The sequence below is a fragment of the Tenrec ecaudatus genome, chromosome 11 (genome assembly GCF_050624435.1).
Source record: "Tenrec ecaudatus isolate mTenEca1 chromosome 11, mTenEca1.hap1, whole genome shotgun sequence".
In the NCBI taxonomy this organism is placed as follows: Eukaryota; Metazoa; Chordata; class Mammalia; order Afrosoricida; family Tenrecidae; genus Tenrec; species Tenrec ecaudatus.
In genome coordinates, this window is record NC_134540.1 from 136,871,053 (window position 1) to 136,883,645 (window position 12,593).

The 12,593-nt window shown below is 43.2% G+C and overlaps 1 protein-coding gene across 1 annotated transcript; it reads right to left on the reverse strand.

Annotated features, from left to right (window-relative positions):
* Positions 1 to 247: 247 nt before the first annotated feature.
* Positions 248 to 2,338, reverse strand: SLITRK1 (SLIT and NTRK like family member 1). The gene has a single exon (XM_075562630.1). The coding sequence runs from the start codon at positions 2,336 to 2,338 to the stop codon at positions 248 to 250; it is 2,091 nt and encodes a 696-aa protein (XP_075418745.1).
* Between the last annotated feature and the right edge of the window lie 10,255 nt (positions 2,339 to 12,593).

Sequence of the window (12,593 nt, forward strand, 5' to 3'; positions counted from 1 at the left end):
GAAGCTCCCAGCAGGCAGGGAGCTAACTGCGCTCAGCCAGGCTGCACTTGGTTTTTAAAAAAAAAAAAAAATGAGCTTAGCGGCCAAACCTGCTCAGTTGAGCGAGTTGGTCGTTATTTATTCGCCAGTTTCTATCAGGCCTTAAGGCTCTCTCGACGAGGTCAGGGCCCCCTTAACCCCTTGGGTGCCGGCTGCGCGGGAGAGGTGGCGCCTGCCCGACAGTCAGTCCCCCTCTCGAGGAGTGGGTTCAGTCTGAGAGCGAGTGGGAGCCGCAGTCGTACACCCTGTGGGCCCCGTCGGCGCTGTAGGGCCCGCTGTGCCAGTAGGAAGAGTCGCAGACGGTCTGTAGGGAATTGATCTCGGACGCGGAGGAGTTGGCGTCCCTTCTCTTGGACCGCTTTCGGTTCCTCAGGATAAACACTAGCATGCCCACCACAGTGAAGGCGGAGGTGACGAACACCAGCAGCAGGCCCGGGACCAGAACGGAGATGGACACCCTGCTGGTGTCTAGGTAGGAGTTGGAGTGCGTCCCGGTCTCCGCCAACCCGGTGCTGTTTTTGCTGTGCGAACTTGACGTGGGCGAGAGCCTGGCGTACAGCTGGGGGCAGAGCTCATCGTTGGAGAGAAGCATGAAATCCTTCCGGAAGAAGTTCACGGGCGTCTCACACTTGAGGTCACTCATCAGTACTTCGGAGCCCAGGCGTTCTGCCCACTGCTTGAAAGGCACGATCGTGCAAGAACACTCCCAGGGGTTGCCGTGCAGGTCGATCTGGATGATGGACGTCAGCTGGTCCAGCACGCCGGCCACGGGGAGGTACATGAAGTAGTTGTTGTGCAGGCTGAGCTTGGAGAGCGAGACCCCCGCGAACACGTCCACGGGGAGGGACCTCAGCAGGTTGTTGTTGAGAATGAGGATCCTCAGCTTGGGCATGGCGTTGAACGTGCCCGGAAGGATGAGTTGGATCGCGTTGTACTCCACGTTCAGATATTCCAGGTTCTGCAGTCCGGCAAATTTCTCCCGGGACAGTGTGTCCAGGTAATTGCTATCCATGTACAGCCACCTGAGGTCCCAAAGGTTCTTGAAGGTGTTGTTCTCCACGGTGGCGATGTTATTGTTGCCCAGGTCCAACAAAATGAGACTCTTGTAATCCAGAAAGTGTGATCTCCGAATGCTGTGAATCTTGTTGTCTCGCAGGAAAAGCTCCTGCACGTTTGTGAGCTTGGGTTTCAAATCAGCCAAGCTGCTCACGTTCCGGTTGTTGCAGTTCATCTTTAAACCAGACCCGGGGACGTGGTCGCAGCTGCAGCCCCCGGGGCAGGGCAATCCGCTGGCTGGGGGTCTGTGCCTGCTGCTGCCAGTCGCTATAGCTGCTGTGGGTCTGATCTTGATTTGCCAATTGCCCGGGATCTTTGTACCTCCGCTTGGAGCAGCCCCCGGGGTGGCCTGATCTTCTTGCCCATTTATCTTGAAAGGAGTTGGCAGAGGACCAGGAGCGAAGGCTTCTTCTTGGGCAGGGGGCGCCGGGAGACTAGAATCCACTCGGTTTTTCAAAGGGCATAAGTCTTGCTCCGTGGTTTCATTGAGGTCTCTACCCTGCAGTCTGTTGGGGGCTTCGCAGACCACGCGGCCAATTAGGGCATTTTTGGGAATGTTCTCCAGCCATTCTTTCAGGGAGAGCAGATCACAGGTGCAGTCCCAGGGGTTGTCCTCCAGGAGGATCTCAGCAATGCCGGGTATTTGCTCCAAGACCTCCTCGTAGGGCAGGGTTTTCAGCCGATTTCCTCGGAGGTCCAGGTGGGTGATGGGCACATACTGGAACACGTTGGCAGGGAGGGTGCTGATTAGATTGTCATTTAAAATGAGCACCTCCAGCTTGTTCAAGTCCTGGAAGGCCCCTGGGTCTATATCCCGCAATAAATTAAAATCAGCCTGGAGGTATTCCAAATCGTCCAGCCCCAGAAAAGTCTGTTTCCGAAAAGATTTTATCTTGTTGTTGTTGATGTGCAGCCGTTTCACCAGCTGCAGTCCCAGAAAAGCCCCCGGGACGATCTCATGCAGGCCATTGTTTTCCATGTGCAAACTAACCGCATTGTAAAAGTTGGCGAACTCATTAGGGAAAAGTCGAGTGAGGGAATTGCCATGCAGAAATAAATGGTAAAACTGGGACGTCGGGGCGGTGAATCGCTGCAGACTGGTGAAGCCCTTTTTTTCACAGTCTACGTGTAGGTCCCCTTCGAGTTCACTGCAGGAGCACACCTTCTCTTTGCAAACGTCCCCGGTAACGTTTCCCGCGGCCAAACAAAGAGATGTCTCCAGCAGCAGAATCCAAAGCAGCATTTTTAAAGCGAGCGATTCATTCCCGATCTCGTCACAGAGTAACAGCGACCATCCTGCTCGCCACCGACACAATTCAAGTTCATTTAGTGCCCGCTGCCCGAACCTCGGCAAGGAGAAGAACAGGGTTTGGGGGGGTGGGGGTGGATTTCTTCCTCCCTAACCCCCCCGCGCTGCAACAGCCCAGACGCCAGTCAATAATTATATCCACAAACTATCCAGGCACGTAGTGCAAGGCAAGCACAAAAAAAAAAAAAAAAGTAGGAATAAAGAAAAACCGACTGCCCTTCAGCCCTTTCAAAACAACCAAAAAGAAGTTAGATAAATACATACAAATGTTAAAGGACACCCTTACAGACTCTGGTTTGGCCGTCCTCCCTCATCAGAACGGGAACAATGCTAGCGACAGAAGCAAGTGCACGTTAGAGAAACAAGCAGAGGGTTCACTGGAGCACAGGCGCGCTGTCCTGTGCACCGGACTGACCTTGCCTCTGAGACCAAGCGGGCTTTCGGCGGCTTCGGCGGGGGCTGCCGGGGCTGGAGGTCCTGCGGAGGCGGCCGGGCGCCCGCGGAGCCCCACCCGCACGCCCCGGGGTGCTGTCCAGTGCCCTGGTGCTGAAATCACGCCCCGACCGAAGGACTCACGCTGCGGAGCCAATGGCGCTGGAAAATGTCCGCAATCGCTGCGTTTCGTGGTTGTCCATCCTCGTCTTTGGCTCGCCTTCAGTCCCCTTCCGCCTTTTCCCCCTCCACTGGGCTCCCGCTCTCCCTTAGTGGCTCTTCTTTGCTTGTTCTCCTTTCTTCTGCTCTTTCAGTCGCCGGAGAGGGGGGCGAGGTGGGGGGGCGGAGGGCGGGGGGAGGGTGGAGAGAGGGAGAGAGCTGGGGGTGGGGGCAGAGGAGAGAGTTGCTAAGAAGCTCTGCTCGTTCCAGCCTGGTGCACTCGGAAAGATCTGACACCCTCTGCTGATCCGCAGTAGCAAAAATCCATCTGCTGAGGGAATCTGAATAAGACGAAGGCAAAACTCAAGCCACGTACAGGGCAAGCGTTAAAAATATAGACATGAAAGGCTGCCGATCTACGTAGACGCTTATTGTCACTGGATCATTTCATTCCTTTTGCGTGCAGGCAACTTTACCCCTTCCTTCCTCTGAGGACATCGCAGCCCCCCACTAGGCTTCTGCGTTCTGAAAGGAGTGCTTTTAAAACATTTATTTCCCCGTGGCTTGAATAAAATTAGTGTCAGGGTGTCAAGCGAACAGCAATTTGAGGTAATTATACTGCACGCCATTTTCATCAGCGACTTAAATGCATTTCTTCCCCCTCTGCAGTACAGTGTTTTATGCTGCTTGATGTCTTCGAAATATTTTTCTTGTTTTTTGGAAGTGGCCATTTAAAATATATCTGTTCATATCATATAGGTTTCATATAACAGTAGGATTTGTGTGTGCGCGCGCGCAATTTGGGCACATACTTTAAAAATATATTAAATCAATTAGGTCAAAGAGTTCGGTTTCTCTTACGATATTGAATATTACTTAAAACACCATGCAAGCTTACGTCTTTGATTCCAGACCAGAAAGCTTTCACTGGGAACCGGAAAAGGAGGGAGGGAGTCAGGGAAAGAGATCCCGGGAGGATTCGTGAGTCCTTTTTAAAAACCACAGGAAAGCGCGGGGGCGCGCACAAGATCTCTCTCTCTCTCTCTCTCTCACACACACACACACACACACACACCCCACACAAAGTTTCCACATCAATTCGGAGAAATGTTAAATGCGCACAAGTAAATAACCAGTTGCATCCACAGAGGACCAGATAGAAACCCACGGTCTCCCGGGCTGGGGGTGAACGTATCTGCGAGAAGCTGCTCTTGGGGCGCAAGCTGGGTCACTGGTGTTGAAGCAGCACGGCGCGCGCGCACGCTTTCCCCAGTGTAAGGAAGGCCCAGTTTGTCACTTACTGGGAGCTCTTTAAAAGCAATTATTTGAGCTTCGGGGCTGGGTGGGGGCTGGGGGTGGGGGTGACGCAAGTAAAGGCTGCTTCTCTGAGAACTGTTTTTGCTAAGTTTTCTTATCAGCCTCAACCCCTTTGTCCTCAATACGTTCTAAAATTTTTGCTGAGGATTTTATGGCTTGGACTTCCCAAGGCCTTTTACAAACGGCTGTTGTCTGTTGTTCAGTGGAAGAAAACCTGTTACAATTACATCCTTTCCCCTTTTAGTTAGGGATTACCTAAATTGCTACAATGTTGCCAGTGATTTGTAAAGATCGAATTAAAGGATTTTGCATTATAAAAAAAGCTTGGAATGAAGAATTTTAAAGGACTGGAGTTTGGAAAATAGAAAGATGACAAAGGGGGTTCTAGAGACTCTTCTTTTTCCTTGGGCCTAGAAAATAACTAAACAGCCTCTTTATAAATAGAATTCTTTAATGAAGTCAGATATTGTGCTGTTGCCTTCTGACAAACTAGAGTAGAGGAGGTGCAAAGGGTTTCTCTCTCTCTCTCTCTCTGAAAGAGTTTTTTCAGACATCCTTTTACACTTCTCAAATGATTCCATTCTTATTTAATTTAACTCATTACCAGGTATAGAGAGAGGGAAGGGAATCTAATGATCTGAAAGCATCCCACTAAAGAAAGGCTATGCAGTTTAGGACTGCAGAGATGGAGGCGGAGTTAAACCATTGTGACGGAGGATATTTCTGGTACTTTGAATTGGACTCAAATCTGAAATTAACCCCACAGACAGGTAGTCTCTGAACTGGCCCTAAGCAAGCAAGGCAACCACTTTCCTGTCCATGACTGAGAGAGGGAGGAACAACTCTGAGGAGATACAGAGAAAAGCCAACTGTTCAGGGGGGGAAAGGTTCCAATAATCTAAAATCCCATTTTTAAACTTAACTGATTCCTTGTGTATCCAATTTGCTCAACAAACATTTATTTGAAGAGACCCAGGACATATCTGATTACAAATGAACATACATGAGGTAAGATACGGTTGATATGCAGTCACCTCTCACCCTCCTTAATTCGTCTCTCACTTTCTCTATACTGTTTCCTCTCAAAGTACCAATTCCTTAAGAAAATTAAGTCATGGTTTTCCACTTAAATATTTCACTTTCCCCACATCCATCACAATACTACCCTCTACATCTTTCAGTGGTATAAACATGTCCTGTGCCGCAAGGGACCATTTCTTAGGAATGAACTCTTCCTAAAAGGGTTCTACTGTATCTATTTTAGTTCAAGTGAATCCCTTCAATTACTTTGCCTCTCATAATAGGTGATCCCGGGAACCAGAGATAAAAGACACTCCAGATGATATGAGAATTCATAATATTTGCTCAGAGCTGTAGTTTCATTTCCAGGAGGTGACCAAAAAGAATTCAATTGCATCATTAAATGTTCACATTTTCTGATTCTTCCTCAAACAAGTGAGACTCTCTCTTGATCAAGGCTAGATCTACACATAAACATTCTGAGTAACTAACCAGGTAACCTCTGAACTCCACATTGAATTCCACATTGTTATCCCCATGTTACCGGTATTTTAATATTGTATATGATTCAGTTCATTCAATCCTAACAAAACCTCACCAGAATATTGTGTCAATTTTTAAATTATAGAAATAGTTGTTTTTATTTAATAAATGCAGAATTCTATATGGAAGTACTATCTTCACACTAGTTCTCTTTTCCAGAGATAATTCCTGAAAATACAGTGGTCTATAGTAGTGAATATTATACTGTTTTCCTAGGTGAAAAATGAGTGTAAACAGCATGAGGAACTTAGCAAACTTATTATTTTTGTGGTTAGTTGCTATCAAGTTACCTTTTTCTTTACTCACAGTGACCCTAGATCAGAGTACCACATGGGAAGAGTCATGAGGCTACAGTCTCCACTGGAGCACATCACCAGGATTCCTCCCACCAATTCCAGTTGGGTTTGTCTGAACTACCAACCTTTCAGACTATTAACTGCCACATCAACAAAGCTCCTGATTGTGTCTGGCCACTGACACCCTGGACCTGGTACACAGGCACTAGAAGAGAAGACAAATGCAGGTTGACTGGTTTGAAGATCATGACCTTGCACGAGGGGACTATGGTTGTTGAGGATTTGTGATGGGGCCCATGGTCTACTGGCAAGGGCACCCTGGTGAGGCTAAGTCAGGCAGCCCACATAGAATTGACCAGAACCCGACCAGTTGAAGAGAAGGTTTTTTGAGGCTGTGAACTGGTGCATAATGCTGCTGACTTAATGGATGGCCTGTCCTGATTTGACTTTGTTTATGGATTTGGACTTCACAGGGTTCCAAGTAGAATAAAGATTCTTCACATAAAGGAATATGTCTCCTCAGAGCACTGGGTTGACATAAGTGGGCAGGATGGAAATTGGACCCCCAAAATTGGGGGGATAAAGACATGATGTGGCTGGCTTACAAAGTTTCACAGGTGGGGGAGCATATTCATAGGATTATAGGATTATGGTCTAGGTGTTACCTGCAATTGTTAGGCATAGAATATTTTTGTTTTGTTCACTTATAGAATATTATGTTTAAGTGAGGCTGGCCCTACTGAATTGTATGCGTTGTAGTGTTATCCTCTTGGGTACAGATATGATTTTATTATTGTCTTGTTTAAAATTGTATATGGCTAAAGCATTATGTAAAAGTGTCCGGGGTGGTTTGTGGCAGTTACATAATCTCCTGTCCACTTGAATGACGGAGTGGAGTCCAGCCTGTCAATCAGGTCATAGCCAATGAGGCCTCTGTCAGGGCTTGGCCTTCTCCTGAGGATTCTGGGAACTCCTGTCTTCTTCTCTGGAGGTGGGACACCCTCTCTGCTTAACATTCCTTTTGGACACTCCATGTGAAGAGACACTGACAGAGTCAGAGACCTGGAGCTGAAGAAGCCACATGGAGACCCACACCCGCACCAGATGATTCCACCGCCATGGAGCTACAAGTTTCCACCCACTGGCCTGTGATCTTCCTCCTTTCGACATTATTGCATGGCTTCATGAGTCTAAAGGGGGATTTATGGACTAGTATGGACATATGGGCTAATATGGACTTATGGACTTGATATGGACTGGACTTCTAGATATCTGAGAGAGCTATTAATTGATTACACCTATACTAAAATATATCGAATGCAAACATTTTCCCGTTTCTTAACCTTTTCTTTCTGTGCATTGTAAGTGTTCCAAAATAATTATCACATTGTATGGCTTCTAGACACATGAGCTAATACAACTATTTTAATAACATTTTTGTTATAGTAAATTGCTTTCAAAATCCCATCGACTTTTGCTTATCATTCAAAATAGCACACCTAGTAAAATAAAATATTTTCCATATTTATGTTGTGTCATGAAGTATTATGGTTTTAGTGTACATAACTTGGAATTTGTGTTGAATCAGCTTGGCTGGATTGGGATAGAACTGAGTTTTTTGTAATGTGTAATTTGTCTAAGAAAAGCACATATAAATAATTAGTTTAGGCTTATTGGGAAAAATACTGATCCAAAATATGAATTTATATATAAGGAAATTCTGAATTACTTAGTTTAACTCCAAACAGGCAACCAAAGTTTCCCTTTAATAAGTCCTACTCTGAGGTATATAATGTATTGAGTGAAAAGTTATTTATGGTATTTACTGGTTTAGTTGATGCTAGAGTTTAGTTGTGAAGAACTTATTCGACTCTTCTTAATACATTCCATATGACTGTGCATCATCTCTTCAGATTATCCCTTCAGAAATATACTTCAGTCACATTTTTTCTCTTTCATACACAATATTATTTTTTCAAAATAAAGTAAAATGTCTTATTTCTACTGTTTTGAAACCAGGTGACTGCTTTTTTTGGTGAATGCTTTTATAATAAAATAATTTAAAATTTACAGAACTTAAACTCCTAGAGATAACTATTGTGAAATCACACACATACACCGAAAATGCTTATAGCACTTAATCAATGAAAAATTTGGTGGTTTGAGTATCTTCTACCACATTACCTTAGAGGCTGAATATCTTTGTCTGACATAAAATAATTTATTATATTAATTTCAAAGCTTTAGACATTTAACTGTTTTATGTAATATATAACTTTTGCTCTCATAAAAATGCTGCAAAAATCTTATACATAAATCATTGTGAACATCATAATTTATCACCATATTATAGATTCCTAGAAGTAGTATTGCCAGGTCAAAGGGTAGGAAAAATATTAAGCTTTTTAATATCAGTTGATAAATTGCCCTCCTGAACTGCTCACCCTTTTCTGCTCCAACAGCAATAGAGGAGATTTGCGATTTCTCTACATTCGTGCCCACCCTATTTATTATCTGTTAAATTATTTTGTACTCAGTTCAGTACTTTTAACATGAAGCCAACCCTGGTGTGTGTACTTGAAAAAGTTCAGTTCCATTTATAATTACTTATTGACCACACTTTTTGCCTTTCTCGTTCGTGTTCAACTTTTAAGGCAAATTACCTGTGGGAACTGCATTTAGCCCTAAAGACCTACACTCCAGCCTCCCTTTCATCAAAATATACTCAAATAATGGCTCAATTTTTAAAACATTATTTGATTTAAGGGACTGATTCTTTGACCGAGCATCTGGACCATCACAGGAATGAAAGCAGTGTGTAACATAGTGATCAACTGAGTGGAGGGGATCTCAAATGCAGAGGATAGAAAGTTCAGAGGAAAGATTAATTCACCAAGGGAGTTTGAAAAGTGATATAATAACTGAATTGTTAGTCTAATGGTAGATTTAATGTGTTATGCGGTTTCCCCTGCCCTACCAACATATACATTTATTAAATGTTGATGTAGATATTATATATAATATATATACATATTTCAGTTAGCATAATATTAGGCACCTGGTAGACATATAACTAGATTGTAAAGCTGTTGTAGTTCGCTGCTGCCATATTGGTCATTAGCCCATGCTGCCCCCCAGGAGCATGGGATCATCCTGTTGTGATCCTAGGGTTTTCATTGTGTGGCTTTCTGAAATATATCTCCAGATCTTTCTTCTTACTTGTCTTTCTCTTGAAGTGCCACTGAAGCCTACTCAGCATCTCAGGCAACTTTCCATCGAGACCTGAACGATTCCATGCACATGAGGTTTATTGGTCGGATATGTGACCTTTGACTGTCTCAGGAGAGGAATGGATTCTACAATGAAACCACTACTACCCCACTGGTCATAAAATTATGTGAAAATAAATAAAATTTCCAAAAAATCATGAAAATTTAAATACTCAATGAATTTAGCTCTTGAGTTTGTTGACTGAGAGTTATAAAATTTTAAAATAATATTTATTATTATCTTAGTCTTTTCAAAGATGTGTAAAAATTATAAAGAAATTAAACTGTATCCTTCCACCTTTTATTTAAAAATATCTCTCCTCTTTCATTTTATTCTTTTCATACTACTTATATTTTTATGATTTTCATTTAGGCAAATTTCAGGACAAAACTTGGCTGTCCCTCTTAGCGTGTGTTTATATTGTGTACCAATGTTCAATGCTACATTAAAATAAGGTATTATACCCATGTTTTACTGCATTCATTTTCAAGCAATAAAGATGTTATAGTTATTAAAGCACACACACACCATACACTTATTGTAGGAATATGCCATACAATAGCTACAGAGCACAGGGAACCAAAATGCAAAACTATAAGCTGGCTAATACTAGCACATGCATTTTAACTTCAGATTTCTGAATATGCAATTGCAGTTAACAGAAGTGGATGCTTTTTTAAATGAGTTAGCCATTAAATTTATCATGGAGGTGATTAATTTTTAATCAGCTGGTGAAAACGGTCAATACCATTTTGTTAGATTTCTGAACAACTACTATATACTGAGGATATAGATATAATGAAATATTTCGATGTACACAGATGTTTTATCTTCAGTATATCCAATTTGTGCCTTCTCTGTTTTTGTGTCTTTCCCAATTTCTGATAGCCTATATATTCCCTGCGCCAATGTTCTCAAGTTGGTCCCAATTCCTTCATTGATGGCCTTAATAGTTTGGGGTTTAACTTCAAGGTCTGTGATCCACCTTGAGTTTATTCTTGTGCATGGAGTGAGATAAGGGTCTTGCTTCATTTTTTCTGCAGGTAAATATCCACTTTTTCCAACACCACTTGTTAAAGAGGGCATCTGCTTCCCATTTGATATTTTTGGGGCCCTTATCAAAGATCCGTTGTCTGTATGCTGATTATGTTATTTCTGGGTTTTCAGTTCTTTTCCATGGTCTGAGTATCTGTCATTGTACCAATACCATGCAGTTTTGACAACTGTGGCTGCATAGTATGTGCTATAGTCAGGTAAAGTAAGCCCATGGTGTCCTTCTTGAGGAATTTCTCTGCTAATTCTGGGTTTCTTCCCTCTCCATATGAGGTTGGTAATCAATTTTTCCATTTCTTTGAAGAAAGATGAGAACAATTGTATCAGTATTGCATTAAACTTATATAGTGCCTTTGGCAGAACTGACATCTTGACTATATTGTGTCTTCCAATCGACAAGCATGGGATATTCTTCCATTTGTTGAGGTCGCTCTTGGTTTCTTGGAATAGTGTTCTGTAGTTTTCCCCATATAGATCTTTGGTTTTTTTGTCAGGTATATCCCTAGATATTTGAATTTGCATTTGGCTATTGTGAAGGCTACCACCTTTTTTGATCTCCTCTTCTGTGGTCTTATCCGATGTGTGTAACAGTCCGATGGACTTCTGTTTGTTGATATTGTATCCTGCCACTCTGCCAAACTCCTCTATTGCTTCCAGCACTCCTCTTGTGGAACTTTTGGGATTTTCCATATATAAAATCATATCATCTGCAAATAACAATAGTTTCACCTCTTCCTTCCCCAGATGAATAACTTTGATGTTTCTTCTTTGCCTTATGCTGTTAGCTAAAACCTTCAGCACGATATTAAATAGGAGTGGAGACAAGGGGCATCCTTGTCTGGTCCCCTTTTTCAGTGGGATTGTGTTAGTCTTTTCTCCATTAACTACCACGTTGGCTGTTGGTTTTTCATATATAGCTTGTATTGTCTTGAGGAACTTTCCTTCCATTCCTATCTTCTATGGTGTCTTAAACAGGAATTGGTGTTGGATGTTGTCCAATGCCTTTTCTGCATCAATCGATATTATCATATGGTTCTTATAGTTTTTCATGTCAATGTGATGAAAAATACTAATGGTCTCATCTGCAGACTCTGTGATGTCATCTTATACCTTTTGTGTTGGAAGTTTCACTGGAGACAAAATGTGGGAATTGCGCCTGACCTGATCCCACAACACTGAGGCAAAGCACTGGGGGAGTGCAACGGAACAGCAAAGGAATGAAGCGGCAAGGTCCCTAGGGAATGCTGAAGGTTGACTTTGGGTACAGGGCATGGTGGAAAACACTACTAAAGGCCAACAAACGATCCTTGAACTAACTACAATCTTTTCTTTCTTGGTGTGTTTTGTTTAGTTCTTTGTCAGTGGTTTGTTGTTGTTGTTTTGTTGTATATTGTTGCTTGGTTTTGCTCTGTCTTGTTTTTGTGCATGCTATTATCTCCACAGGTCTGTCTAAATAAAATAGGCTGGATAAACAATCTGGAGGAAAAACAATGGGACCATCAGTTCCGGGGGAAATGGAATAGAGGTGGGGGTGGGGGGAAGGAAGTGGTATTAACAAACCCAGGGACAAGGGAATAACAAGTGATCCAAATTGGTGGCGAGGTGGGTGTGGGAGGCCTAGTATGGCATGATCAAGGGTAATGTAACGAAGAGGTATTGTTGAAACTCAGGTGGGGACAGAGCATGATAGTGGGACAGGAGGAACGTCAAGGGAAATAGAGGAAAGAGCTTGGAGGCAAAGGGCATTTATAAAAGTCTAGATAAAAACATATACACATGCAAATATATTTATATATGAGGATGGGGAAATATATCTATGTGCCTATATTTATAGGTTTAGTATTAAGGTGGCGGAAGGACATTGGGCCTCTGCTCAATTACTCCCTTAATACAAGAATACTTTCTTATATTAAATTGGCATTCTATATGCTCACCTTCCCGACACAACCGCTGAAGACAAAGTGGGTGAATAAGCAGATGTGGTGAAGAAAGCTGATGGTGCCTGGCTATCAAAAGAGATAGCATCTGGGGTCTTAAAGGCTTGAAGATAAACAAGCGGCCATCTAGCTCAGAAGCAACAAAGCCCACATGGAAGAATG